Consider the following 24,044-nt stretch of genomic DNA (forward strand, 5'->3'; position numbering starts at 1 on the left):
TCTGCCACAAGTAGATGACTTAATTTCATTATGTAAAGAACTAACACTGGAAATACCTACCTAGCACTTGTCAGACAAATCCCTATCAATACTAGATCCATATATTTGATTAAGTCTCCTGTACAAATACATGTACAAATTTATGTATTTGATGAAGCCCCCCCCCCCCCCCCCTTTTTTTTTGGGAAAACAATAATAATGGTTGCAGTCTTTTTCTTCCTGGTATATTATAATCCTGCTAGCCCAATAGAATAACCTGCCCGAATTGTCAACAGAAGAAAATCATTACCCAATCATTCAGATTTGCGTGATCATGCTAATCAAGGAGATAGCAGAAGAGATAACAATAAAGCCAGGGTCAGATTATGAATGTTTGACACTCCATATTCTTGTTTCAAAGTTTTCATATTTCATTGTAAATTCAAAAGAAGGTTGCTATTCAAGTTTGTGACGATTTTGTTGAAAGTGTCTAAATTTTTTTTCTTTCTGACATTTTCTTACAGAAGTAAGAATTTACGCAAATAAACCTAATCCCCACAGGAACTTCAAAAGTCGGCAACTTTTGAAGTCCTGTGAGGGACTTATCTACCGATGTGGGATAGAAAACCAACAGGGTGCCCGCTGCTAAGAGATAAAGACCCCCAAGTTGAAAGTGTCTAAATGCAAGTACACCAAACGTAAAAATGTATGCAATTAAATAGTACAAAACTGAGCGCAAATCAAGTCAAATGACTCGTGGGACACATCGATGTGCAGATTGAGTGCAGATCACATCAATGGGATCATTTGACAGCATTAGAAAATTCTTGTCCAAATCCAAGGTTTTATCTTGAGACAAGGGTCTATGGCTTTGCCAGGCTCTACGTTTCAGTCGATAACTCGGTACAAGTCTCTTAGAGTCATTAGAGTAGGTAATCAACTACAACTGTTTGGGGGTTGAACCAAGAGCTGAAATCAACCAAATTCCCACGGCCATGGTGTAGCTTTTTTTTTTTTTGTCAATACAATAGATTTCTATACTAGAGGGAGAGAGAGGACCTAAAGAGATCCAAGAGATACGAAGGAAACTGAACCACCACCGGACCAAATAGATGCGTAATGCACCCGTCTGAATTTTTTAAGCAAAGCCACTTTTTAATATAACGAATTGGTGGGAGACAAGGATTTCCACCTCACCAAGTTTTAATGCATTGGTGGTGGCTACCAACCTTTGGACTGGTGGTTTTCCCACGGCAATGGTGTATTTTTATTTTTTTTTTTGTCGATACAATAGATTCCTACTGCAGTGGTGTAGTTGATCGAATGAATACTGACATATACGGAATTGAGATGGGGGACATGGTAGTATTGGTGGGATGGGGCGATACAGAAGAAAGTATGAGCAGCCTGCGACAATAGAGAACAGAAATCCCGACCAGGGACATAAAGTACGGATACATATTAGTTTACAATCTGTAGGAGATATCGGTTTCATACTACGTCAATACCAAATACTAAATATTGACAGAGCCAAGCATCGTCAACTTGAGCGTATTCCACCCATGAAGGTTCTTGGGTCCGGACAACTCCCACTGAACTGAGCTTGTGAGAAGTCAAAGCCAGGGTTCTGCATAAAGGATTTGTTAGTTAAGATTTCTGTGAAATAACAAGTAGCCAAAATCAGAGATAATGTTGCCCCTATTGAAATAAGATAAGAGGTTTGCTTTAATACAAACCAAGGGAAAAACCAGTGATATATGTGTAATCTTTCCATTCTCTTAGGCATTCGATGCGATACAGTAGGATAATGTTAGATGTTCAAGGTAGCAATTCTTAAGGATGTCAGTTTATATAGATGAATGTAATGCACGACTGACATAGTGATATGTCACTCAGTTTACTAGCTATCAGCAGTTCCCAAGGAGAATCAGAAGGCAGCATTACTCCCAACGCATATTATCAACAGTTAGTCTAGCTGCAAGAAAGCTGAGAGTGGTGAAGGTAGATGTACTTTTTAATTTATCACTCTAATATACTATTATAACAGGTGCAAAAGCTAACTTGGCCAAAGTAACAGTAGCCGGGGAAGAAAAAAAGAATGCGAGGAAATTCTGAAGAGAGAAACTCAACCAGTTGCCTAGAGATATCCTAGTTTAATTGAAATCTTGGGAATTTGGATAGGTCATTCTCGCACTATCTGATTCCGTGTTAAAGCTGTTATTTGCTCCAAATGCATACCATGTCTTTTAAGTCTTGAAATACTTGTAAATTCTTAAATCTAATAACAGAAATTAAGTGAATTTGTAGTTGTTCTTGTAAAACTCTCTGCCCAACACTTGAAAGACCAGATGTTCCATGACAAAGTATAACATGGAGGCTTCTTTAGAAATAGAAGCAAAGAACCAACTACTCCAGTATTCAAATTTTATAGTTTAACTGTTTCCTTTAATACCTCCACAAAACTGAACCAGAATCGAACTTCAAGATAGTAAAATTATTGGGCTAAAGCTACCATAGGAAATGACAGATAGAAATTTGGTCCAATAATCAGCTTAATAAACATCAAGCTAGACAAATCACCAACATGCATGCACTGAAACATACATGTGTTCTAGATGCATGAAAAATCTAAACAGTGAGTTAGTATGAATATGCTAAGTTCATCAGATAAAACCAGAAAAAAAGCGACAATTTAAGAATTAGCAGTTGTGTAAGATTAGAGAGTGCATACCTCCTCTTGAAATCTCTGAAGCATAAGGCGTTTCTGTTCCATGTCTGTGGCGTAAGGATCCAACTGGCCTTGTCCCATTATTGGAGAAGGCCATGTCTGACCTATATCCCTTTTCTGCAGAGTTATGTGCATTGTGTCATCCTCTGTCACAAACCAATTCTTCAGTCACCACACATATATAATCTTTTAATTTATAAAATACCAGCAATAGTAAAACCAAACAATTAGATTCCAGAACATTAGTACACATCTACAGAGCATTTGGATATATTGGCTCAAGCTAAAAGGCAAGTGCATGAATCAAACTCAACATCTTTTCAAGCCATTCAGATCAAATACCGGACAATTAAAACTCTAGCAAGACATCTGAGCAAGTACCCTCTGTATCAAGCTAAACTCAACACAATTCAAGAAATCACACATATGACAAATGGGCACTAGAACCAAAAGCACGAATTCAGTAGCATATTATAAAACAGAATCTCCTTATGCACTAGAAAATATATGAAGAAATTACCTAGAGTCCAAAATGAACAATCAGTCTTCACTGGGTTAGTAAGATCATGCTGAAAAAGAAAAGAGAAAAAGAAATCAACTTTGCAATCACTTTACAGCCATATTCTAACTTAAGTTTCTTTTTTGGGGCTAGAACAAGCAAATTCCTAATAAATAATCAAATTCCTCAACTAACAAAAAAATGGTAAGGCTAAAAAGAAAAAAAAGAGAGGGCTGACATTAAGATAAGGAGGGTTGCCTTTGATCCCAACTTCCAAATGTTTAGATTCAATCTTGCTGTAAAATAGCTTCTTAGGAACATTTGCTGGAAGTGGGATGTAAATGTTAACTTCTTCAAGCGTTTGATCCCACTCAAACACCTTTTGCCCTGCAAAAATTTAATCACCCAATAAAAATCAGCAATTTCTACACAGATAACCAGTTAGAAATTGAAGAATCATCAAAAACACAAAACCGTTGTGGGTGAAGCTATGGCGCTTCTCAGGGGCCAATTTCTCTGCCATCTTCTTCTAGGGTTTCGTTTGCTGGTTTTAACAAAATTGATCGGCCAGGGGATTATGGGGAATTGGGGCACCTAGGTTCCCGGCAGAAAAATGGAATGACTGATTTTCCCGGGAAGAAGAATGCTTGCAGATTACTATAACAACGAGAATAGAATGAAGAACTAAATATAAGGAATTTTCTATTTCTCAAAAAAAAAAAAAGGGAATTTTCTATTTCTCAAAAAAATGGATTTTTCTCAAAAAAAAAAAAGGTACAATGTGCCTTAGAACCTGTTCTTTCAAGAAAAAGCAAGCAAATTACCTGACTACCCCCTAAACTTTTAGAAGGATAGAGTTTTGATCACTCAACTTTTATGAATATATTTTTACCCACTAAATTATATATATATATATATATATATATTTTGTCAACACATGGAGTATCCCAACATAGCCGGACTAATCTCCCTACGCTTGTGCACCTCGCCCCCCAATAATACACAAGCGTTAAGAGGGATCGAACTTGTGATCTTGGGACCGAATGGCTACCCCAAGACCAGCAGGCCAACTCCGAAGGGCTCTTTTACCCACTAAATTATAGAAAAGTATAAATGTTGGACTATTTTGTCTATTCTCACAATCAAGTCTATCAAATCTAAGGAGCTGCACTAGCCACGAGATATAATGGCAAAAACAGACAAAATAGCTCAAAATTTATATTTTTAATAATTTAGTGGATAAATACATGAGTGGCCAAAGTATTACTATTCGAAAAGTTTAATGGGTAACCAAATAATTTACTCTTAAAAATAAATGTACAAGTATTTGGAAACACAATTTCTTTAAATAACTAAAAAAAAAAAGAGAAGATTCTGCAGACTACAATATCATTTCACGTTAATCCCAGTCTTGAATTTAGCATTGATGAAACTTTTTTATGATGAAAATGGAAATGTAATTCAATAGATTAGTCTTACATATACTCTTCATGTATAACAATTTCTCCTCTTTTGCTTTTTCATTTTGTCAAAATAGGTCTCGATTTTAGTCACGTGTAAAATTCTAATAATTGACCATTTGCTTCTAAAAGACATTAATGGGAGACTCTAAACCCGCTTGTATATAAATTTACATTTCATTCATAATGGTCATACTCTTAAATACTAATTTTTGAGATTGTTATGCAACATTTATCCTAATTCATATGCCATAACTATAGAATATATATATATATATATATGTATAAATATATTTTACATAAATTCATCCATAGTGACTTTGCAGAGGGACCATATACAGAGGGACCATATAACCATCTCAATTAAGCTGAAAAAACAATGATTTAAATACCAAGAGGGACATGACAGAGACAGATTCATCACGCTTTTCTTGTAATTTGCGGAGGGCTGAATGTTGAAGAGTATGCTATATCACGCTTTTGGCAATAGAGAAACTAATTCAAGGGGCTGATGGGATATCATATAACCTGTACGCCTTTGGTGACAGAGGATACAGCAGAGTAGCTGTTGAGAAAGCGTGATACAGTAGTTTGACGCCTTTTCTATTATAGATAGAAAAACATGTTATCATGCTTGAAAAAAAAGTTAAATCAATCACCAGCTGAAATAAATCAGAGTAATGCAGTACACAAAAAGTAACACCTGACAAAAGCTATAGTCATCTAAGAAAACTGACAGAATGAAATGATGCTAAGAGAAGGAATGTAGCAATTGATCAGAACAAAAGACCAGTTTGGTAGATAAAATAAGACACAGAAATAGAAGGTACAAATCCAAAGGTAGAAATAATCATATTTACACGTTCAGCCTTCAACCAGCATACATTACTACAGCAGGTTCTTCAAGAAATCTCAAGGAAGAGCATCTAAAGGAGGGGAAGGAACTGGAAAGAAAACTATGCTGATCCATTGAGATTCTTGCCCCGGCTAAACGCTATGATCTGTACGTCAGTCTGCCTATCAGCTCCCTTCTCAAAGTCGACGATTGATGGGACAAATTTCTTCCGGCACCAACAGTGAACTGAACATGTTACATTGTTTCCTTGCGTCCAGCATACCGCTTGAGAGGTCAATCCCTTCTTGAACTCGGATCCATATTTTGCGAGCAGCATAATATTACGAGTGAAATGGCCTTTACAGATAGATTATGACACCGCTATCCCAAGTTTTTACGACTGAAGGTATGAGAGTAAACTGAACACCCAATTTTGATGCAAGGACGAGCAAAATTTCAGAAACATATGCACAGAAAGTAAGCAACTAATACTCTCTATGATTCCAAATATTGATATGTCTGACGTGTAAAGGGGGACAGAGATATATCACCCAAAAGGCAGAAACCTCAAGCAAGACTAGACGCGACATCCAGGAAGGGTAATCAGGCCCTCAATGTGTTTATGAACATCAATCCCTATATATCTTCTGGTGATATAACAATCGAAGCAACTGTCATTCAGATCACAAATTTTCCTGCAACTCACTTGGTTGATGTCATAATACATAGCACAACCAGCAATGTAGAACACCAATTCATCTTTTTGATCCACTCTAGGGATGAAGGACAACACAAGATATGGGCATTTATCAGAACCAGCCCTCTCCCTAACCATTGAGGGACATGCACCCAAAACTGCATCCATATCAACAGAATATTTGAGAAGCCACCCCGAACAACTATCCTCCATCTCATGGACAAAACATTGTGACTCTTGATGCACAACATGATATAAATGACCGCCAGACTCCACAAAAAATGAATTGCAGTACGGCCAAATTCCATTTGGAGGCATGGGTATAGACTTTATTGATTCTTTAGCTACATCAAAGCACAAGGTAGTTCGACGACCAAAAGAAGGCCAATAAATTATCCCATTCAGGAGTACCCCTCTGTAAAAGTTAATGGACAATTTCAAATCATCCCCTGAAAGTATATCATTGTTGACTAACTTCCACAGTCCTGTCTCTGATGAATAGATTTCAATACTGTAACGATAGCAACTAGACTCAAATTTAGGCCTAGAAAAGTCAATGATCTTATAGGAGGATGATTCAAGAGGATCAAAAGCCAAATTCCAATAATGCTCATTTAAAATATCATAAAGTAAGTCTCTCCTCATGCCTTCAGAACTCGGGATCTGAATATGCCAACCAAGAGTAGGATTATATAGGTAGAGACTGAGGACGACATTCCAATTGCTCAACCAAGTATCACCACAAAGCAATAAGCCATTGCAAGAGTGCAAAATTTTCATATCTGGGCTAATGTGAGGAAGCTTTGCTAGAGGGGGTTTAACTGATACAGAATTACCATGGAGAGGAATGAGCTGACCTCCTGCTGTTGTGGTGAAAAGGAAACCAGAGATGGCACTGGGATTGAAGTGCAGAAGAGCAAGTCTGGAACTCGAGATGAGAGCATGCCATTGTCTTGTGAAACTTTGAATTGTAACAGTTGACTTGCTGGCAATTTTGACAGTATGATTATCAAAAGATCTTCATTGCCTCCCACAATCTCAGCAGACATTGTTACAGGCGCTTTAAGCAGATTTTTTGAATTTTGGCTTTTCGATGAAGCTAGCCGCAATCTCTTTCCTGCAATAACGTTAGCAGATTCTCTACAATACTACGACTCCGGAAAAGGAAGTATCATTTGCGTTATGGGATTGATGGCTGCATTTGCAATGAAAGAAAAATGTGGCAAAAATGAGAATGGTGGCTGCATCTGCAATGAAAGAAAATCAGGCAATGAGGGATACAAGAGGATTTTAAGGACTGCCAAAATGTAGTAATTGCAATATCTTTAGATTCCCAAATGTTTAGCGGCTAATAAAAAATTAAAGAAACAGAAATTTATGAAGAATATCTCGTAAGTCCTAAACTGAGGGACTAAATCAACAACCATTTATAGTAAGCTAATGCCCTAACTGTATTCAGAATCAATTGAAAATGCCTATTATGATAGTAAGACCCCTTACCGCTAATTGCACAAATAGTAAGCTATAATTTTATATTTTACTATCTTATTGGCCTCGTGCACTGATAATATTTTAAAGATATCATCTATAAAGGCTAAGATGCTTAAATGCAGTAAACTGACAGAATAAATATTAAGCAACCAAGATGTGACTCTAATGATATTCCCAATCAACGGTAACAGAACCTGAATCAGCATCAAATGATTTTCACAATCAATGGTAATTAGACACTGAATCAGTATCAAATTAAGTATAGAAGAGTTAAATTCAACATTATCAAGATTATATGGTGTCACAGGATGAGCAACAGGCTAAAGGGCACTCACTGCCAGGCGTCTCTTAGAAAATAAAACACCAGTTGAAATAAGATATTAACGCACCTAGATATATACAGTTGCACATTTCTGGCTTTCAAGTCTTCCATCAAACTCCTCAATCTGCAGGTGCCAACTTTTGAACTTGCACCGCCACCAATATTTGGTTCCTAAACAACCTTTCCTTTGTCTAGATCGTAAATTGACAAAAAAATTTATCAATCAGTCCTTGGTAACATAATTGATAAATGAAAGATATATTACACCCACATTTCAGAATTTTAAATCCCTTTCATTTGAAAATCGCAAAATTAGCATCTGCCAGAGGCAGGAATAATCATGTTATACAATCGATTTTCTGGTGATAGACATAGAAAGGCAGAAGAGCCAAAAAAAAGACAAAGAAGGGTGACTCCACTTCTCAACTAGAGTTGGGTTTCAGACCTGTTGGCATAATGCACACTGGAACATACTACTAAAAACCTACATTTTGTTTTGTTTGTGAAGAAACCATATCCGGTCAGGCCCATGAGTGGATCCTTTTAGAACTATGGCCCGGCCATTCACATGAGCATAGGGAACCTATACTCAAGCGTTCAACTGGGCCCTTGACAGGATGGGTGAGGAATCACTCTAGATCTAATTTATTGGGGAATCACCCTAGACATTTTTATACTTATCATAGTATAATGAAGGCCTAATTCTTTTTACCAAAAAAAAAAGATGGCCTAAGTCTAAAAGTAGCTGTTCGCAAAAGCACATACATGCATTGATTTTAACGTAGGGAAACTAATTATCCAAGTTAGTAAGGCTACACATGATTCATAGTGATTCAATTGCAACCTGCACAAAACAACAAGATATACAGAAAACAGCCTAAAATCAGCTCTTACACAAGCAAGCCAAACACATGAGGAGCAATCAAATTAGTCCCCATGCATAAAAGAATAACAGCTTGGCCTTATTGCAATTCCACAGCCAATCGAAAGCACCAAGAAGCCAGAACCCAAAAACTTACTAAGACCAACAAAGTAATCTACCAATTAGCAGCATCCAAGAAAACTATCTATCATTCATCCTATAAGTTCAATCACCTAATTGTAAACTTATACATCCCAATTGCCAAGGCTAATCACTGCAATCATTGTTTTATAACTACCAGCTATTGAGAAAAAGCAAGAGAAAAGCAAAATCAGGGAAATTGAATTACCAAATGTTTTTTTTCCCTTACAAAAGACAAAAGCTTCAAAGATAGCTTGTTGAAACTTCCATTATGTCTTTGCTAACAGTCATGCGAAAAGTTGAACTTACTACAGCAGAACACCGACACAACACCGCAAGAACAGACCACAGAAGTAAAGCTTAGTGGATCATATCACCATGTAGAAACCGCATTATACAAAAAACAGTAAGAGGGGAAAACAAAATGACTGAAATTTCTTTATGTCATGATTAAAATGTCAAAACACAAAACAGAATTAACAATAAAAATTCCTTTAACAAAAAATGGTTCTTTTTTCTTCTTTGAAGCAAGCATATGAAGATACCTAGGATTCACTTTTGAACAAATTGAATCTTTTGCACTACTAAAATATCTCGTGCAAAGTGCAACACCTCCCATTATAGCTAATTAGAATTCAATACATGCCTAATTCAAGTGGTGCTCATAGCAGAGGATTTACATGATCAAGAGATGACGCGGCCTTTGGCCCCTCGAAACTCCAATAGAAACAGTATCGCCCTCAAAACCCTGGCCACACCAGCAACAATCTGCACTCCCTCAGTACCAAAACATATGGCATGTGTTTTTTTGACAAAGATAAAAACATTCTCAATCAACACCTGAACCAATCTTCCATTAAGCTGAATAGTGTTGTAACTATTCAGTAGTTTAACTATTTAATGCTTTTCAGTAGTTTAACCTAGTATTTTTCAAACAATGCTTTTCAGTAGTTTAACTATTTAATGACGACATTCACACATCCAGTTTCGCTTTTGGAAGATAAAAATAAGAATCATAAAGACTTGAATTAAAAAGCCAAGACGTCATTTTTAATTGGAGAAACAGTCGTAAAATTTCCCCAAATTTGGATTGGGCTTTATTTCCCCAAATTTGGATTGGGCTTTATTTCCCCAAATTTATTTGCTTACATCATCATTACAATTTCCAATACACCTTTTTACCTTCCCAATTACCTTTTTATCTCACATACATCACATCACAAAAAGTGCTACAGTAAAAATATCTCTAATAATTCACAATCCAAACAGACCCTATTCATTAATAGTAATTCAGTACTCGAGCTCTTTTTGCCAGATATGACATCCACATATGCATTATCAAAAATATTGGCTCATCATCAATTTACTATGTTTTGACATTAGCTTTCCTAATAAAACCATGACCATCATAATACCACCAAGGAAAGGAAATCCTATATTGGTATACAAGAGTTGAAAGTGAAAAGTAAGATGATCTAGAGAAGTCCACACCAACAATACCATCACCCATGCTAGAGTCATTTTTATCATCATCAAAAGCCATGTTCTACAATGATTTTTTTCCAAAAAAAAAAATCTTTACCAAATATATGCACATAAGATTTTTGCTATGGATAAATAAAGGCAAAGCACAAGGTCTAGACTGATTTGCATTGGGAAAAGTCAATCCCCCACTTCCCTGTGCCTCACCCTTCAATGTATGACAGAAATATAGTCTGAATTTTGTAGAATATCCATAACCTGCAGTGCCACCTAACTCTCGCAAATTAATTAGTTAGTCAATAAAGCAGGAACAAGACTGTAAATTGATTGAAGCAAACAACCTCGAAAGGAAACCAGAATATGGAAGCAAATTAACAGACAAAGAAAATAAATCAACCAATTAATTAATCAATCCAATTAAATACCACAAAAAACAGTAAAGAGGAAAGAGAGGGAAAAAAAAAGAAAAAAACTTACTTTGGGCAGAAGAATGGTGGTCGAAGGAGCCCAACAAAGGAAAGGGAAAGAGGATGGAGGGTCTCTGCGAACAAGAGTTGGCTGATTCACGAGCATTCTCAGCAAAAATCAAAGCAGCATCACATGGTCCTTTTCTCTTTGTCAGGTGAGAGTAAAGAAAGGAGAAGGCAGCGGTAGTGGTGGTTGTGGGTATGGGGTAGGCACATTCAGATAGAGAGAGAATTATGCGGATTTTGGAGCATAGTAGTCGAGAAAAATATGGCCAAAGCGCAATCTTCACCACTGCAGCAACAAAAAGAAATGCACATTGTCTTCACGCTGATTTATTGCCAAAAAGACACCTATGCCCCCCAACAATAAAAAAATCCCCCTAAATGCATAGGGAATGATTGGGTACTGTAGCTAGGTGTAAGTCCCACCTTTATATATTTAGGATACCATCAAAATCTTTTCAAAACAAACGGAAATACTTATACATGCATTTCCTCACTAATATGAAGAATAGAGATAATAGAAACCATCTTACTTGCAAATGTCATGCAAATGGAGGAGTCAGCTTTCTTTACGGAGCTCATTAGAAATTGCTCCTATTTGCCTTTTTGTCAGGTTTTTACAATAACTGCAATGATGGGGGCCCCAATTACTTCCCCTTCTTAGACACTATGTTCCTGTAGGAAAAGAAGGTTCAATGCAACACCTTTATCAAGCGAAAGCAACTCAATGAGTAATTAACATGCCAACAAGTTTAGTTTACAATCTTATTACAAGTTTAGTTTACAATCTTATTCTCTAAAAGGCACTATGAGGCATCCAGGATATTAACACGTGTAAAAAGTAAAGGCAACTCAATGAGAGATTTACAACATGAGTACATCTCGTATAATTAACTTACCTCAAACATGGTTTATAATGGGTCTAGAACAATAGTATTGTTTAATTTCCATTTTGAGTATTATGACAATGATTAAAGGCCACATTTGCATATAATAGCATAAGGAAACCATGATATCAATGTGAAGTTAAAGATGCAGTACCAGAGATTGTGAGCAATAACAAGAAATGAATAATTAAGAAAATTTTGTACGGAATATTTAAAAGAAGAATGATTTGAGGAAACTTCAGTCGAACAATGCCATTGTTTGAAAAGACAAAGAAATTGTTCCAGCTCTAAAAAATGCATAAAGATGAATTTGTTAATTTATATTTCTCCATTCGACTTGCCTAATTTTATGAACTACACTCTTCTAAAGTAGTTGATGAATACGGTATACAACTATGATGCACATGTACTCACGTGGCCGCAATTTTGAAAAAGAAAAACAAAAGCAAGCTACATAAAGCAGAAACTTTTTTGTTTCTTGAAGAGAATTTCTAAGTTAATAGTCAAATTTGCAAGAGCTACTCCAGTCCTAATCATTAGTGTACAAATAATATGAGATAACGGGAAGTATTTAAAGGGCCATTGTAGCGATGCACACACTTATGATATGCAATGGGTCTGATTTCCTCAGACAACAAATTTACAACATAATGCAATATCTTGGTAGTCTCTAGTAGTAATACTTATGGTATGCATTATGTTGCATAATGCAACATAACGGTAGTCTCTAGTGGCTAAATTGCATAATGCAACATCATTTTCAAGTCGAGAAAAGGAAGGGACTGAGCAAAATCCAATGCCTCATTATACTGATGGCTAGAATTGTCAGCTCTCTACTTATAACAAAAATATGCAAGCACATCATGACAGGAGTTCCATACAGTAATTATCTATCACAAGAATGCAAATTTATAACATATAGTCAAGTTCAGAAAAAGATTTTAGATGGCACTTCACAGCAGAAGAATAACTGTGAGATAAGGTGAAGTGACATGAAGCAGCATTTAGAAAAGGCTACATATTCAGCGAATAAAGACACCAGAGAGAAAGGTCGAATTAAAAGAAAGAAGGATGGGGAATTTGGAGTCTGAGATGAGATAGAACCATTGTTTTGAGAAAATTTTGAACCTCTGCAAAGGTTTAATAGGATTTCCTGCTAGTGTGATGGTCAAAAGCTTGGGGTTGCTGCCTGTAAGTTCAGCTGATATCAGTGCTTGTACTTCTTCGTTAGTGGATTACTGCACCTTTTGCTGCCTCTTTGAGGTAGTTTAATTTTCAATTTTTCATCATCAATCTGTCTCTCTCTCTCTCTCACAAAGATCCTACAGTAACCAACAGTGGAAATCTAAAAACAAAAATTGCAAAGAAAAACTAAGATAATATGGTATAAACAGGTAAAAATTCTTATAGGAAATACTAATTAAAAATGCATCACGCTGATGGCATCGCAAAAGCAAAAAATTCCGTACTTGATTAAAAAAAAACAATGTTTCTGTTTGTTTTGATATTGCAACTCTTCACGCACTCAAAAACTATGCCAAAATGGATTATTTCCAAAATCAAACATCAAGAAAATGGAAAGCCAACCATAAAAATTAAACAAGTAAAATACACTGAGATTGCTGCTGAGACATTAAAATTCAAGGTATTGTGCAACTCCAAAACCCACACACTGCTATACACATAAAGTTTACGTGACACCAGCAATATCAATCTAAAGTAAGAAACTTCTACAAGGGGCTCCACTCAGCTGTGGCCCCATGAACTGAACTTTGTTACACTATTACAAGCAGCACACAAAAACACACTCTGTTGCAAGTCTTGCTTCAGGGCAAGAAGCCAAAGAGAGACCAGCAGAATGATTCATTTGGATGGGTGTGTGTTTTCAGAGCACAAACTACGAAAAATTGGAATGTCTATCTATCCACAAACAACTTAAGTAAAGCCATTTGAACCAAGCGCAAATTAAGAAAAAGAATATATTGTACGCACTCAACATAAATTTCCTCCAGGCTCAAAGTTTAAAAACCTGCTTTCTTCTTCATTTGCCCCGTTATTTCTCTTTTCTTCTACTTTAAATTTTTTTTAATTGTCATTGACACAAAGTGTATTCAACAATGCATCTGCTCTCTGCCATTAGTGAAGTAAAGTAAACTTCAGGGTCTGCAAAATTCCCTGCCAGCGGGCACCCAATGGCTCAAGGTTGTAATTGGATTACAGGTTTACAAATTCCTTCTATTGGAGCCCCTAAAAGTTCATAAATACCACAAAATGTGTATCTTCGTGTCAGTAAATCAAAAGGTGCAATGAATCACGAAAATCATTAAAGTCTGATAGATCTACCACATTTTCCATGATATAGATACTACAGCTATAAATAAACTTGGGCTTCCCAGACTCCTAGTGTTTCAATTCAGAATAAACTATCTTGCAACAGGTATTCAAAGAGAATGACATCTTCATGCACCACTTCTTCTCTAATCTACATTCCTTGGAATATTTATGCACTTAAGAGCAATAGTACAAGCAGCCAACCACTTGTACCTTCTAAACTGCCAAGTTGCAGTCATTCATGTAAGACACGAGGAGATATTCCTCAAAACATTGATGGAGTGATTCACTTCTATGCCTTTGGATCAAGTCAAACAAATACCTTGTAATTGTTTGTCCTGGAGGTCAAGGCTTCATATCATACTATACAAGCTTAATACATGCATAAAAGTTCATGATTAGTGCTTTATGTTAACTTTCAACCATCAAACTGATATTCTTGAGAGATTGTAAAACCTTCTCAGAGATTTTCCCTTGTTCTTTTCTAACAAGTTAACTTGCTAGAATAAAGTACAAGTGGGGATATAATTCATGTCAATGGTGCTGTGTGTCATTTTTTCTAAGATTAATTGAAATCCTGACTCTGCCATTATTGTTATTACCATTTTATGCGAGGACAAAAATCAACATCCTCTAATATTGTTCACATACTATCTTTTGATGTAACAAAGATTGTTTCTTGATGACTTTCCTCAAGTACTTACATCAATTCATCATGTTGATGCATCACAACGTTGCCATACTAGTATTACATCAACAGACTATTATCAGTAATCAAAGTCACTATATAAAAAGAACATCTTTTGCTTAGAGCTTCAAACAAGACTTGCAATAGCAAAGGCAGGAACCCTGAAATTGCAAAAATTCTACTAGCCCTCATCCTAAGTATATGAAAAGTTGAAAACATTGCATTAAGCTTGAGAAAAAGAACAAAAGGGCAAATTTTAGTCTGCCTTCTTGTAGCTACCATGGCCTTATTTTCTTGGGAGGGGATGGATAGTGGAGGATCACACACCTGGGAGCAAAAGGGCTTTCTTTTCTTTGACAGAGAGTTCTTCGAATGGGGTCAAAAATCTGTATGTCCACTTGGTTGCTTGGTGGGGCGTTCTGGGAAATAAAGGAACAACGGGTTGTCGGGGGCTCCGGCTGCGGAACAAGAATTTGAAGGGGAAAGGAGGGGAGAGAATGGGGACGTGCAACCGGGCAAGAGAGACAAAATTTGGGCCTTTCAGCATGAAATGCCCGGCAAATTAGCCAAGATAATTTCTAGTTTACCAGTCAACTACTACTAGTCTTCTAGAGCACTAGTCTCTAAGGAATAGCGTACTGCTCCAAGGTCGCCAGTGGTTGATGAAACCGGAAAACAATATGATGAAATTGTTGGCCACAAAATCATTGCATGAGAACATGGAAAATGTGGAAGATTTTCTATCCTTATAGTGATATATGAATGCTTCTGCGGTGAAATTGTCGCTCAGCTCTAGCTTTTTTCGTTTGAGTGGATGTTCTGAAACTGTGAGTTAAATCTTCTCTATTGTAAAAGGGTTATTAGTTTATGATTAGTGGGTTTTTTTAATCAGTTAGAAGTTTTTATGTAGTTAAATTTCATGAATTATTCCTTTTTAGATCAAGAAAGGTTTTTTTTTTTTTTGGCAAAAGAGAAAGGTTAGTTAATTGGTGTAAAAAGCGCTTCTATTTATTTGGAAATAAAATACATCAGTCTACCACAATTACAAATAGAAAATAGAAAAAAATAGAAAATATTTGTAGGGATATGTATAAAAGCATATGAAAATAGACTGGGAATAAACCTTAGCCAGAAGCCTATCACACGGTGAATAATATGACAGGCAGAGAGACAGCCACACAAGCCAGTGTCCCCAGCCTAGAGATTTCCCACTTCTGTCCACCCCTCTCGGCTCACACTTCTTGAGTTCTTTCCCCCTTCAGCCACACACTTCTCTGAATTTCCTTTTCATCATTCTCATCTCTCTCCCACGCGCTCTCAAAAAAACACACATTATAGCTTGAAGTAGCAAAAATAAACTCAAGGGCAGTCCCAATTCAACTCTTCTGGACAGACAAAGTTACAATTTTGTGAACCAAGGTGAGAACTTTCCTCATCCCCTGAAAACAGTGCACCTTTTGGTATTTGGGTTCTTCGATATTTGTCTTCATGATAACAAGTTTGGTTTCAGTTCTTCACTTCAATTCACTTCTATTCACCAGCCCTTTCCCCACCTCCCACCTTCTTTCAAAACAATTACAGGAAATTACCCTTTTGAGGTGAAGAAATTGTTGGACTTTTTTTTTTTTTGGTTTTTTTGTTGTTGTTTTTTTTTTTGGCCCTGCAATTTTGGGGTGAATTTTGTGAATTCAAACAGGTTACCTTTTTTTTTTCAGAAGATAACTGTTAAGGGGTTTGTGTGGATTGCTGCATTGGAGGGGTGTTATTATAGAGGTTGTAAAGTGAAGGTCCATGATAGGATTAAGATAAGGTTAAAGAACAATGGCTGCTGTTGCTTCCCTAGTGAACTTGGGAAGTGGTTGCACTTGCACTTGTTCTTCTGGGAAATTTGAAGGTTCATTTTCATTGATTAAGCGGGTTTCTTACTCTAGGAATTACAGGGCTTCTCCAAGAATTTGGGTTGGTAAGAGATGGAGATATGTGTCGGTCTGTAGATTCTCAGTGACCACCGACTATATTGCTGATCAGGGTACGTCAATATCCCTTGATTCCACATTTAGAGGAAGTAATAGTGATGATGCTGATCTTGTCCTTAAGCCAGCTCCAAAGCCTCAGTTGAAATCTGATTCTAGAGCTGAAAACCTTTTAGGAATAGATTCTCTTGATTGGGATGGATCCAAACTTAGCTCGGATTCTGAAGATGAAAAGGTGAACAATGATGAAGAAGAGAGAAATAAAGTGATTGAGTCACTTGGTGAGGCATTGGAGAAGGCTGAGAAACTGGAAACAAGTAAGAAGGTTAGTGTTTCAGTTAGTAAATCACCAGCTAATGGTGGTGCTAACAAAAGTGATGGTAATTTAGTAAATTCGGGATCCAGTTCCAATAAGAAGTCTAAGACATTGAAGAGCGTGTGGCGAAAGGGGAACCCAGTTGGCAGTGTACAAAAAGTTGTGGAACCTGCAAAGCAACGGCCAAAAAATGATGTTGCAGGGAAGATTGAATCTCAAACTGTTTCTCCTCTAGGAACCCCTAAGCCATCACAAAATGTTCGACCAAGGTTACAAGCAAAGCCTTCTGTTGCTCCTCCCCCTGTGGCTAGAAAACCTGTCATTCTGAAGGATGTTGGAGCTGCTCCAAAGCCGTCATCTGCGAATGTAACTGACTCTTCCTCTCAGACCAAAGAAAGAAAGCCAATATTGATTGACAAGTTTGCTTCTAAGAAACCAGTGGTCGATCCTTTGATTGCGCAAGCTGTTTTAGCCCCACCTAAACCAGGAAAGGGTCGTGCACCTGGAAAATTGAAGGATGGAAAGTTGAAGGATGAAAAGTCCAAGGATGAATTTCGTAAAAGGGGTGGTCCATCTGGAGGCCTACGTAAGCGTATAGTTGATGCTGATGATATTTCTGATGAGGAGATTCCAGAGCTTGATGTTTCAATTCCTGGTGCTGCCACAGCAAGGAAAGGAAGAAAATGGACAAAGGCAAGTCGTAAAGCTGCACGACTCCAGGCAGCTAAAGATGCTGCGCCTGTTAGGGTTGAGATCTTGGAAGTTGGCGAAGAAGGTATGCTAACAGAGGAGTTGGCGCACAACTTGGTCATCAGTGAAGGTGAGATTTTTAGATCTTTATACTCAAAGGGAATCAAACCTGATGGTGTGCAAACTCTCAGCAAAGACATGGTGAAGATGATCTGTCAGGAGTATGATGTTGAAGTTATTGATGCTGACCCTGTGAAAGTGGAGGAAATGGCAAAAAAAAAAGAAATTTTTGATGAAGATGATGTCGACAAGTTGGAAGACAGGCCTCCTGTTCTGACCATCATGGGACACGTGGACCATGGGAAAGTAAGCAACAAAATTTTTTCTTGTAGTTGGTTTCAAGAAGCATTATGTGTGTTGCCAGTTAATGGATCTTTTTTGAAGTCATTATGATCTCATCCCATGAAATAATTTTACCTTTCTTTGTTTGTTGCCTATGAACATTTTGTGTGCTTCCAGTTAATTGATCTTTAGGAGAGTCATTCTAGATTTATCGTCCCATAACAATCTTTAGCTAATATATTACCGGTTTTCTTTTGGGTTGGCAGACCACACTTTTGGATTACATCAGGAAAAGCAAGGTATGAATTGATTATTTTTATTGATGTTCATGTTGAGGTACATTTTTTGTAATGCCATTATGATTTGATGACTTTAGAAGAAGTACCTTATTCTTTCTTGTGGTATGATACTTGAATAGTTGGGAACTGAACCTTAGACAACCTACTGTAGGTGGCAGCATCTGAAGCAGGTGGAATTACTCAAGGCATAGGGGCATACAAGGTACAAGTACCTTTTGATGGCAAGCCACAGACTTGTGTTTTCCTTGACACCCCTGGACATGAGGTAATTAATGATGTAGCACTGATTCTAACTTTTAACTGCTTATTCATGCAAGTTTTTTTTTTCTTTTTTAAAATTTTTATGTCAAATGCTCTTCTTGGAGATTTTGCAGACATATCTTAAAAGGCCTTTGTCAAGATGAATTATCTAACATAACTGTACGAATGGTTGGATAGGCATTTGGAGCAATGAGAGCTCGTGGAGCCAGAGTAACAGACATTGCTGTTATTGTAGTTGCTGCTGATGATGGAATTCGACCTCAAACAGAAGAGGCCATTGCTCATGCCAAAGCAGCTGGAGTGCCAATTGTTATTGCTATAAACAAAGTGCGCATGCATTTATTCTGAGATTTTCCGCTGTGTGTTGGCTTGTATATCATTTAGTCTCAATTGGTGTTTCCAACTTACAATAACGAAAATTTTCCGTCCACGTTTCCAGATTGATAAGGATGGAGCTAATCCAGATAGAGTCATGCAAGAACTTTCTTCAATTGGTTTGATGCCAGAAGACTGGGGTGGTCAGACCCCAATGGTTAAGGTGCCCAAGCTGCAACCTGAAATTTGTCCTGATATTTCTAAATAATCCTTTGGTAATTGAGTCAGTGCTCATTTATTTCTTCCTCTTTAACAGATCAGTGCTCTTAAAGGCGATAACATTGATGATTTGTTAGAAACTATCATGCTTGTCGCTGAGGTAGCCTCCTAGACTTATTTCTTTGCAGTTTGTTCACTTTGGTACTCTTTTCAGTATTATCATGTTTACCTAGAACTCTATCCACACTATTTTGTTTGGAAGTACATTAGACTGATTAAGGATCTCCATCTGATTAACTGGCAATATGGTCTTGTGAGTGTTGAAAGTACATTAGACTGATTAAGGGTCTCCTTCTTATTAACTACCTATATGCTCCTTATGAGTTTGTTTTGAGAGATTGTAGAGTTTAATATGTTTAAAGAAACCCTGATAATTAGTTGTTAGGATACTTAGCTGATGGCTTTGCTACTCAATTATCCTGAACTTGCCCTTGTACTCTGCACTCTTCTTGCCTGCCGGTCTGAAAATGTAGTTGCCTCTTCAGCATATGTGGTGCCATATAGTCATATACCCTGTTTCTGATTTTCTGCCATTTCTTCCACAGTTGCAAGAGCTGAAGGCTAATCCTCAGAGAAATGCAAAGGGCACAGTTATAGAGGCTGGCCTTGAAAAATCTAAAGGATCTGTTGCCACATTCATTGTGCAGAATGGCACGTTAAGAAGAGGAGATGTAGTAGTTTGTGGGGAAGCTTTTGGAAAGGTTGGTGGGCATTAGACGGAAAGTTTGTGCCATTGATTAAATAAGATTTACTTTTTCTTTTCTTGTTGTAATGTTTTGCTTTCCAGAGATTTAGACAGATACATCTAATTGTCTACCTCTATCTCAAAAAAGTTCCAATTCTGTGCTGTGACAGGTAAGGGCTTTATTTGATGATGGTGGGAAGCGAGTTGATGAAGCTGGGCCTTCTATACCTGTTCAGGTATGCATATTCACCAATTTTGTTGGATGTCATCTGTTTGATAGTTATCATTAATTTCCATGCACTGTGTGAGATTCACAATCAATTCAAATGTAAGATGCACATTTCATTATTTCTTGAAATAGCTCTTAGACTACAGTGATGAGTGTGTAAGTTCTCACTGGTTTCAAGTGCCTCCTCTTAAATGTATGATTTTAAGTTCTAATATGTCGGGATGGCATGTATTTTGTACTTTTTAACCATAGGTAATATGTCTATGCTATAAAATTTTGCTTCCCTGCTTATATATGTATGCTTGATTTTACTAAAAAAGTTCTAGTTTTTCATTGAAACAGATTCTATATGAGGTTTCAAATTTGCTTTGAAAAAGCCAATTTAGTGCTTAAAAAGGCAAAAAATTGTAATCTGCCTTAACTTGTCATTCTGTTAATTCTGTCTGAATTTTTTGATGTCTTTCTTCAATGGTTGTTACACCATCCTGCATCTGTCATCAGGTCATTGGATTGAATACTGTTCCTTCTGCTGGTGATGAGTTTGAAGTTGTTGAGTCTCTTGACTTTGCTCGTGAAAAAGCTGAGTTATGGGCTGAATCATTGAGGAATGAACGCCTGTCGGCAAAAGCTGGAGATGGAAAAATTACACTTTATTCCCTGGCTTCTGCTGTTTCAGCAGGAAAGCAGGCTGGATTGGACTTGCACCAGCTGAATCTAATTCTAAAGGTTGATCTTCAGGTATGCATATTCATTTCAAACTACCAAAGCAATGGTAGTTCTTGTACATCGATGTTATTCTGATACATTAAAAGATATTATATTCCGGAATTTTGTATTACGAAGTGATAGCAACAATGTCTCATCCTATTTTTTTGTCCAGCACTCTGCAAACTGGTATTAAAGTCTGTATCTTTCTGGTAGGCTGCATATTATAAATATGGTGATGTTTTATGTGAATTCTTTATGAATTTTTTTGATGCTTAAAAGTTCTTCCTGCTAGGGCTGTCCTATAGTCATTACAGTCTCTCTTAGAGCTTAGTGCTTATATCTGTTGGCCTAAATGTACTTGCGTGGTTATGTCCACAAGTGTGCATGCAAGCATATTAGTGTGCCAACTTTAGTGGAAAATCCTTCGCTTCTCATTTAACCGCATTTCATCGGCTATATAGGTTTTGCTCATATACCGAGGATTAGTGTATTAATGTAGATGAACATTGTTAATTATGAATAGGGATCCATAGAAGCTGTTAGACAGGCCCTTCAGGTCCTTCCGCAAGAAAATGTGACTTTGAAGTTCCTACTACAAGCAACTGGGGATGTGAGCACCAGTGATGTTGACCTTGCTGTCGCTAGTAATGCCATTATATTCGGGTTCAATGTGAAAGTCCCTGGTTCTGTCAAGAGCTATGCAGAGAACAGGGGTATTGAGATTCGGCTGTACAGAGTTATATATGAACTTATCGATGATGTGCGGAACGCTATGGAGGGACTACTGGAGCCTGTTGAGGTAAAACAAACTTGTTTAGTCTATACGAGGATATGATTTTACCTTTTCTCCCCAATTTTCGGTGAGCAAGTCAACATTCAATATGGTACACAATATGCCTTCTGTACTTTTTTTTAAAGAATTAAGCATTCATTTCGGTCTTGGTTGTATGCCTTGGGGGCAATTAACTTCCAAGTCTTATGAAATGGAGGCTGAGACCAAAAAAATCCCCAATATCATTTTTTCTTGTAAGTCGGGGCTATGTGTTAAGTATAATTACTTGCAAAGTAAGAATTGATTTGTCCTAGAGGAATTACCCATTAAATTTGATTTTTTTAGTTTTTGTACTCTAAATCGGGAAATTAATGGATGGGTTCTATTGGCTTTTCTATGCTGATATTGGTATTCAGTAACCTTTAGGCAAAAGCTTCTGCTATTTGCAGGAACAAGAGCCAATTGGTACAGCTGAAGTACGAGCTGTGTTCAAGAGTGGGAGTGGGCATGCTGCTGGATGCATGGTAATGGAAGGAAAAGTTGTGAAAGACTGTGGGATTCGGGTTGTGAGAAAAAGAAAAGAAGTCTATGTTGGCAAACTTGATTCACTACGACGGGTTAAGGAACTTGTGAAAGAGGTATATTGTCTTTCCTCTAAAAATCGTATTTTCTGGACGAGGAGGAATTCTGCATAAAATGGGAAAGTTAAAAAATGAGATGGAAAAGATCTCTGGGATAAAAAGCTATGTGAAATAACAAATTGGGAATAGGAATGGGATTAAAAATAATAGATGTGCTGTTTCAATCACAGAATAGGACATAAAATTATAGCTATACCATTTCTTTGGCCAAGTTTTAACATACATCTTTCGCCTGCATGGACAGGTAAATGCGGGACTAGAGTGTGGAATAGGAGTAGACGACTTCGATGGCTGGGCGGAAGGGGATGTTATTGAAGCCTTCAACACCCTGCAAAAGAAAAGAACACTTGAGGAGGCATCAGCCTCAATGGCAGCTGCTCTTGAAGAAGTTGGAATAAAGCTGTAGAGAAGGTATCAATTGTTGGTTTTAGCTGACCTGCAATCTTGATTTTGTCAAGACATAGTTTCTCCCTTTTCCAGAGGTGAATTTACCACGGTTTCAAGTGCACTCGGCCTGGGAGTTGGGTCTGTCTTCACTAACTGACAAGTATACTCAGATGCCTTGGACATGAGCTTGGGATTTGGCCATCATGGGTTGTTGTTGCATTGTTTGTAAATAGTGGTATATATTAGATTTGAGCTCCATTTTGTAGAGAGCAACTGAGCATGATATCCACCATTGTTTTGAACTGTTCAGATTCAATGAAGATACTAAGTGTAACACACCAAGTCATGAAAAGAGTAAAGATCCAAAAGGAAAGAACGAATATGATGCAGCCTTTTTGCTGCCACAGCTTGTTCAACTGAGCAATAGACTCCCCTCTTCTGGGTGTAATTTCCTTCAGGCTGTACCACAGCTACTCTTACTGGAATGCTGAGATGAAAATACAATATGACCAGAATTCAAGTATTTATTTGTGTTCCTTGTGTCTTAGCTATCGACTGCAGCATCTAGGCTCAACTACTAACTTAACCATTCGACCTGACTGAGGAAAAGGAGGAATTTTCTGTACTTGCTCTTTTGTATGCCAGAATTTTAACCGACTCAGAATTGCTTTTGCCTCGGCCATGATATTGTTACGACACTATAATATGTTGTTTTCTTGTGGAAATCTCCATAGTAACGCAGATGTCCTAAGCTAAATGGATCCTTACTATCCTTTTTTAGTTGAAAACTTTTGATTTTTTGTGAGACAGAATATGGCACAAAGCCTTCGCTTGTGCTCCGTTTGGATTTAACATTTTTTTGAAAAATTACTTTTGTGTTTCACATCTTTAGTAATAAACTCTGAAAAAAACTTCAAAACAATTCAAAAAATACAACACATCTCAAATATTTTTAAAAAATAAAAAAAAATTTCTCACTTTCTTTTTCTACACACTACCCACCACCCATCACTGTCCACTACCACCACCACCATCCTCACACCCAAGACCCTCTCTCTCCTTCCTTCCTTCCTCAGTTCTCCCTTCCTTTTCTTCCCCCCAATCCCCCCTCCCCTCCACTAACCGCAATCAAGAAGGTAACAGCTAGAGTGGCACCACCTACAAATGGGAGAGGGGTTTGGGGGCAGGGGGAAAGGAGGGAGAGGAAAGAGGGAGGAGAAAGGGGAGAAAAAAGTGGGGAGGAGGAGGGAGGGGGTGGTGTGGTGGGTGCGGTAA

The 24,044-nt window shown here is 37.3% G+C and overlaps 3 protein-coding genes across 7 annotated transcripts; 1 reads left to right on the top strand and 2 right to left on the bottom strand.

Annotated features, from left to right (window-relative positions):
- Positions 1-1,291: 1,291 nt before the first annotated feature.
- On the bottom strand, positions 1,292-3,902 carry LOC113770588 (nudC domain-containing protein 2). The gene is made up of 5 exons (XM_027315099.1): positions 3,681-3,902; positions 3,445-3,593; positions 3,228-3,276; positions 2,711-2,853; positions 1,292-1,606 (listed from the first exon to the last, which is right to left on the bottom strand). The coding sequence occupies exons 1-5, from the start codon at positions 3,727-3,729 to the stop codon at positions 1,520-1,522; spliced, it is 477 nt and encodes a 158-aa protein (XP_027170900.1). The 5' UTR covers positions 3,730-3,902; the 3' UTR covers positions 1,292-1,519.
- Positions 3,903-5,388: 1,486 nt separating this feature from the next.
- Positions 5,389-15,453, bottom strand: LOC113769907 (F-box protein At5g07610-like). Of its 4 annotated transcripts, none has more exons than XR_003468347.1 (5): positions 15,200-15,453; positions 11,500-11,641; positions 10,974-11,255; positions 8,079-8,202; positions 5,389-7,445 (listed from the first exon to the last, which is right to left on the bottom strand). XR_003468347.1 is itself a non-coding variant. In XM_027314226.1 (3 exons), the coding sequence occupies exon 3, from the start codon at positions 6,976-6,978 to the stop codon at positions 6,079-6,081; it is 900 nt and encodes a 299-aa protein (XP_027170027.1). In that variant the 5' UTR covers positions 6,979-7,445; positions 8,079-8,202; positions 9,223-9,399; the 3' UTR covers positions 5,389-6,078. The 4 variants fall into 4 exon arrangements, 2 of the variants coding, with proteins under 2 accessions (XP_027170027.1, XP_027170026.1); XR_003468348.1 differs by lacking the exon at positions 15,200-15,453 and adding an exon at positions 12,982-13,213; XM_027314226.1 differs by lacking the exons at positions 10,974-11,255; positions 11,500-11,641; positions 15,200-15,453 and adding an exon at positions 9,223-9,399.
- A 649-nt stretch (positions 15,454-16,102) lies between these two features.
- LOC113770260 (translation initiation factor IF-2, chloroplastic) lies at positions 16,103-23,304 on the top strand. 2 transcript variants are annotated; one of them, XM_027314676.1, is made up of 13 exons: positions 16,103-16,291; positions 16,588-18,217; positions 18,460-18,492; positions 18,644-18,757; positions 18,931-19,080; positions 19,193-19,291; positions 19,385-19,447; positions 19,893-20,048; positions 20,203-20,268; positions 20,763-20,999; positions 21,493-21,768; positions 22,191-22,379; positions 22,627-23,304. In XM_027314676.1, exons 2-13 carry the CDS (start codon positions 16,694-16,696, stop codon positions 22,786-22,788), a joined length of 3,069 nt encoding a protein of 1,022 aa, XP_027170477.1. In that variant the 5' UTR covers positions 16,103-16,291; positions 16,588-16,693; the 3' UTR covers positions 22,789-23,304. The 2 variants fall into 2 exon arrangements, with proteins under 2 accessions (XP_027170477.1, XP_027170478.1); XM_027314677.1 differs by having other exon boundaries at positions 16,591-18,217.
- The last annotated feature ends 740 nt before the right edge of the window (positions 23,305-24,044 follow it).

The sequence above is a fragment of the Coffea eugenioides genome, chromosome 5, assembly GCF_003713205.1.
Source record: "Coffea eugenioides isolate CCC68of chromosome 5, Ceug_1.0, whole genome shotgun sequence".
In the NCBI taxonomy this organism is placed as follows: Eukaryota; Viridiplantae; Streptophyta; class Magnoliopsida; order Gentianales; family Rubiaceae; genus Coffea; species Coffea eugenioides.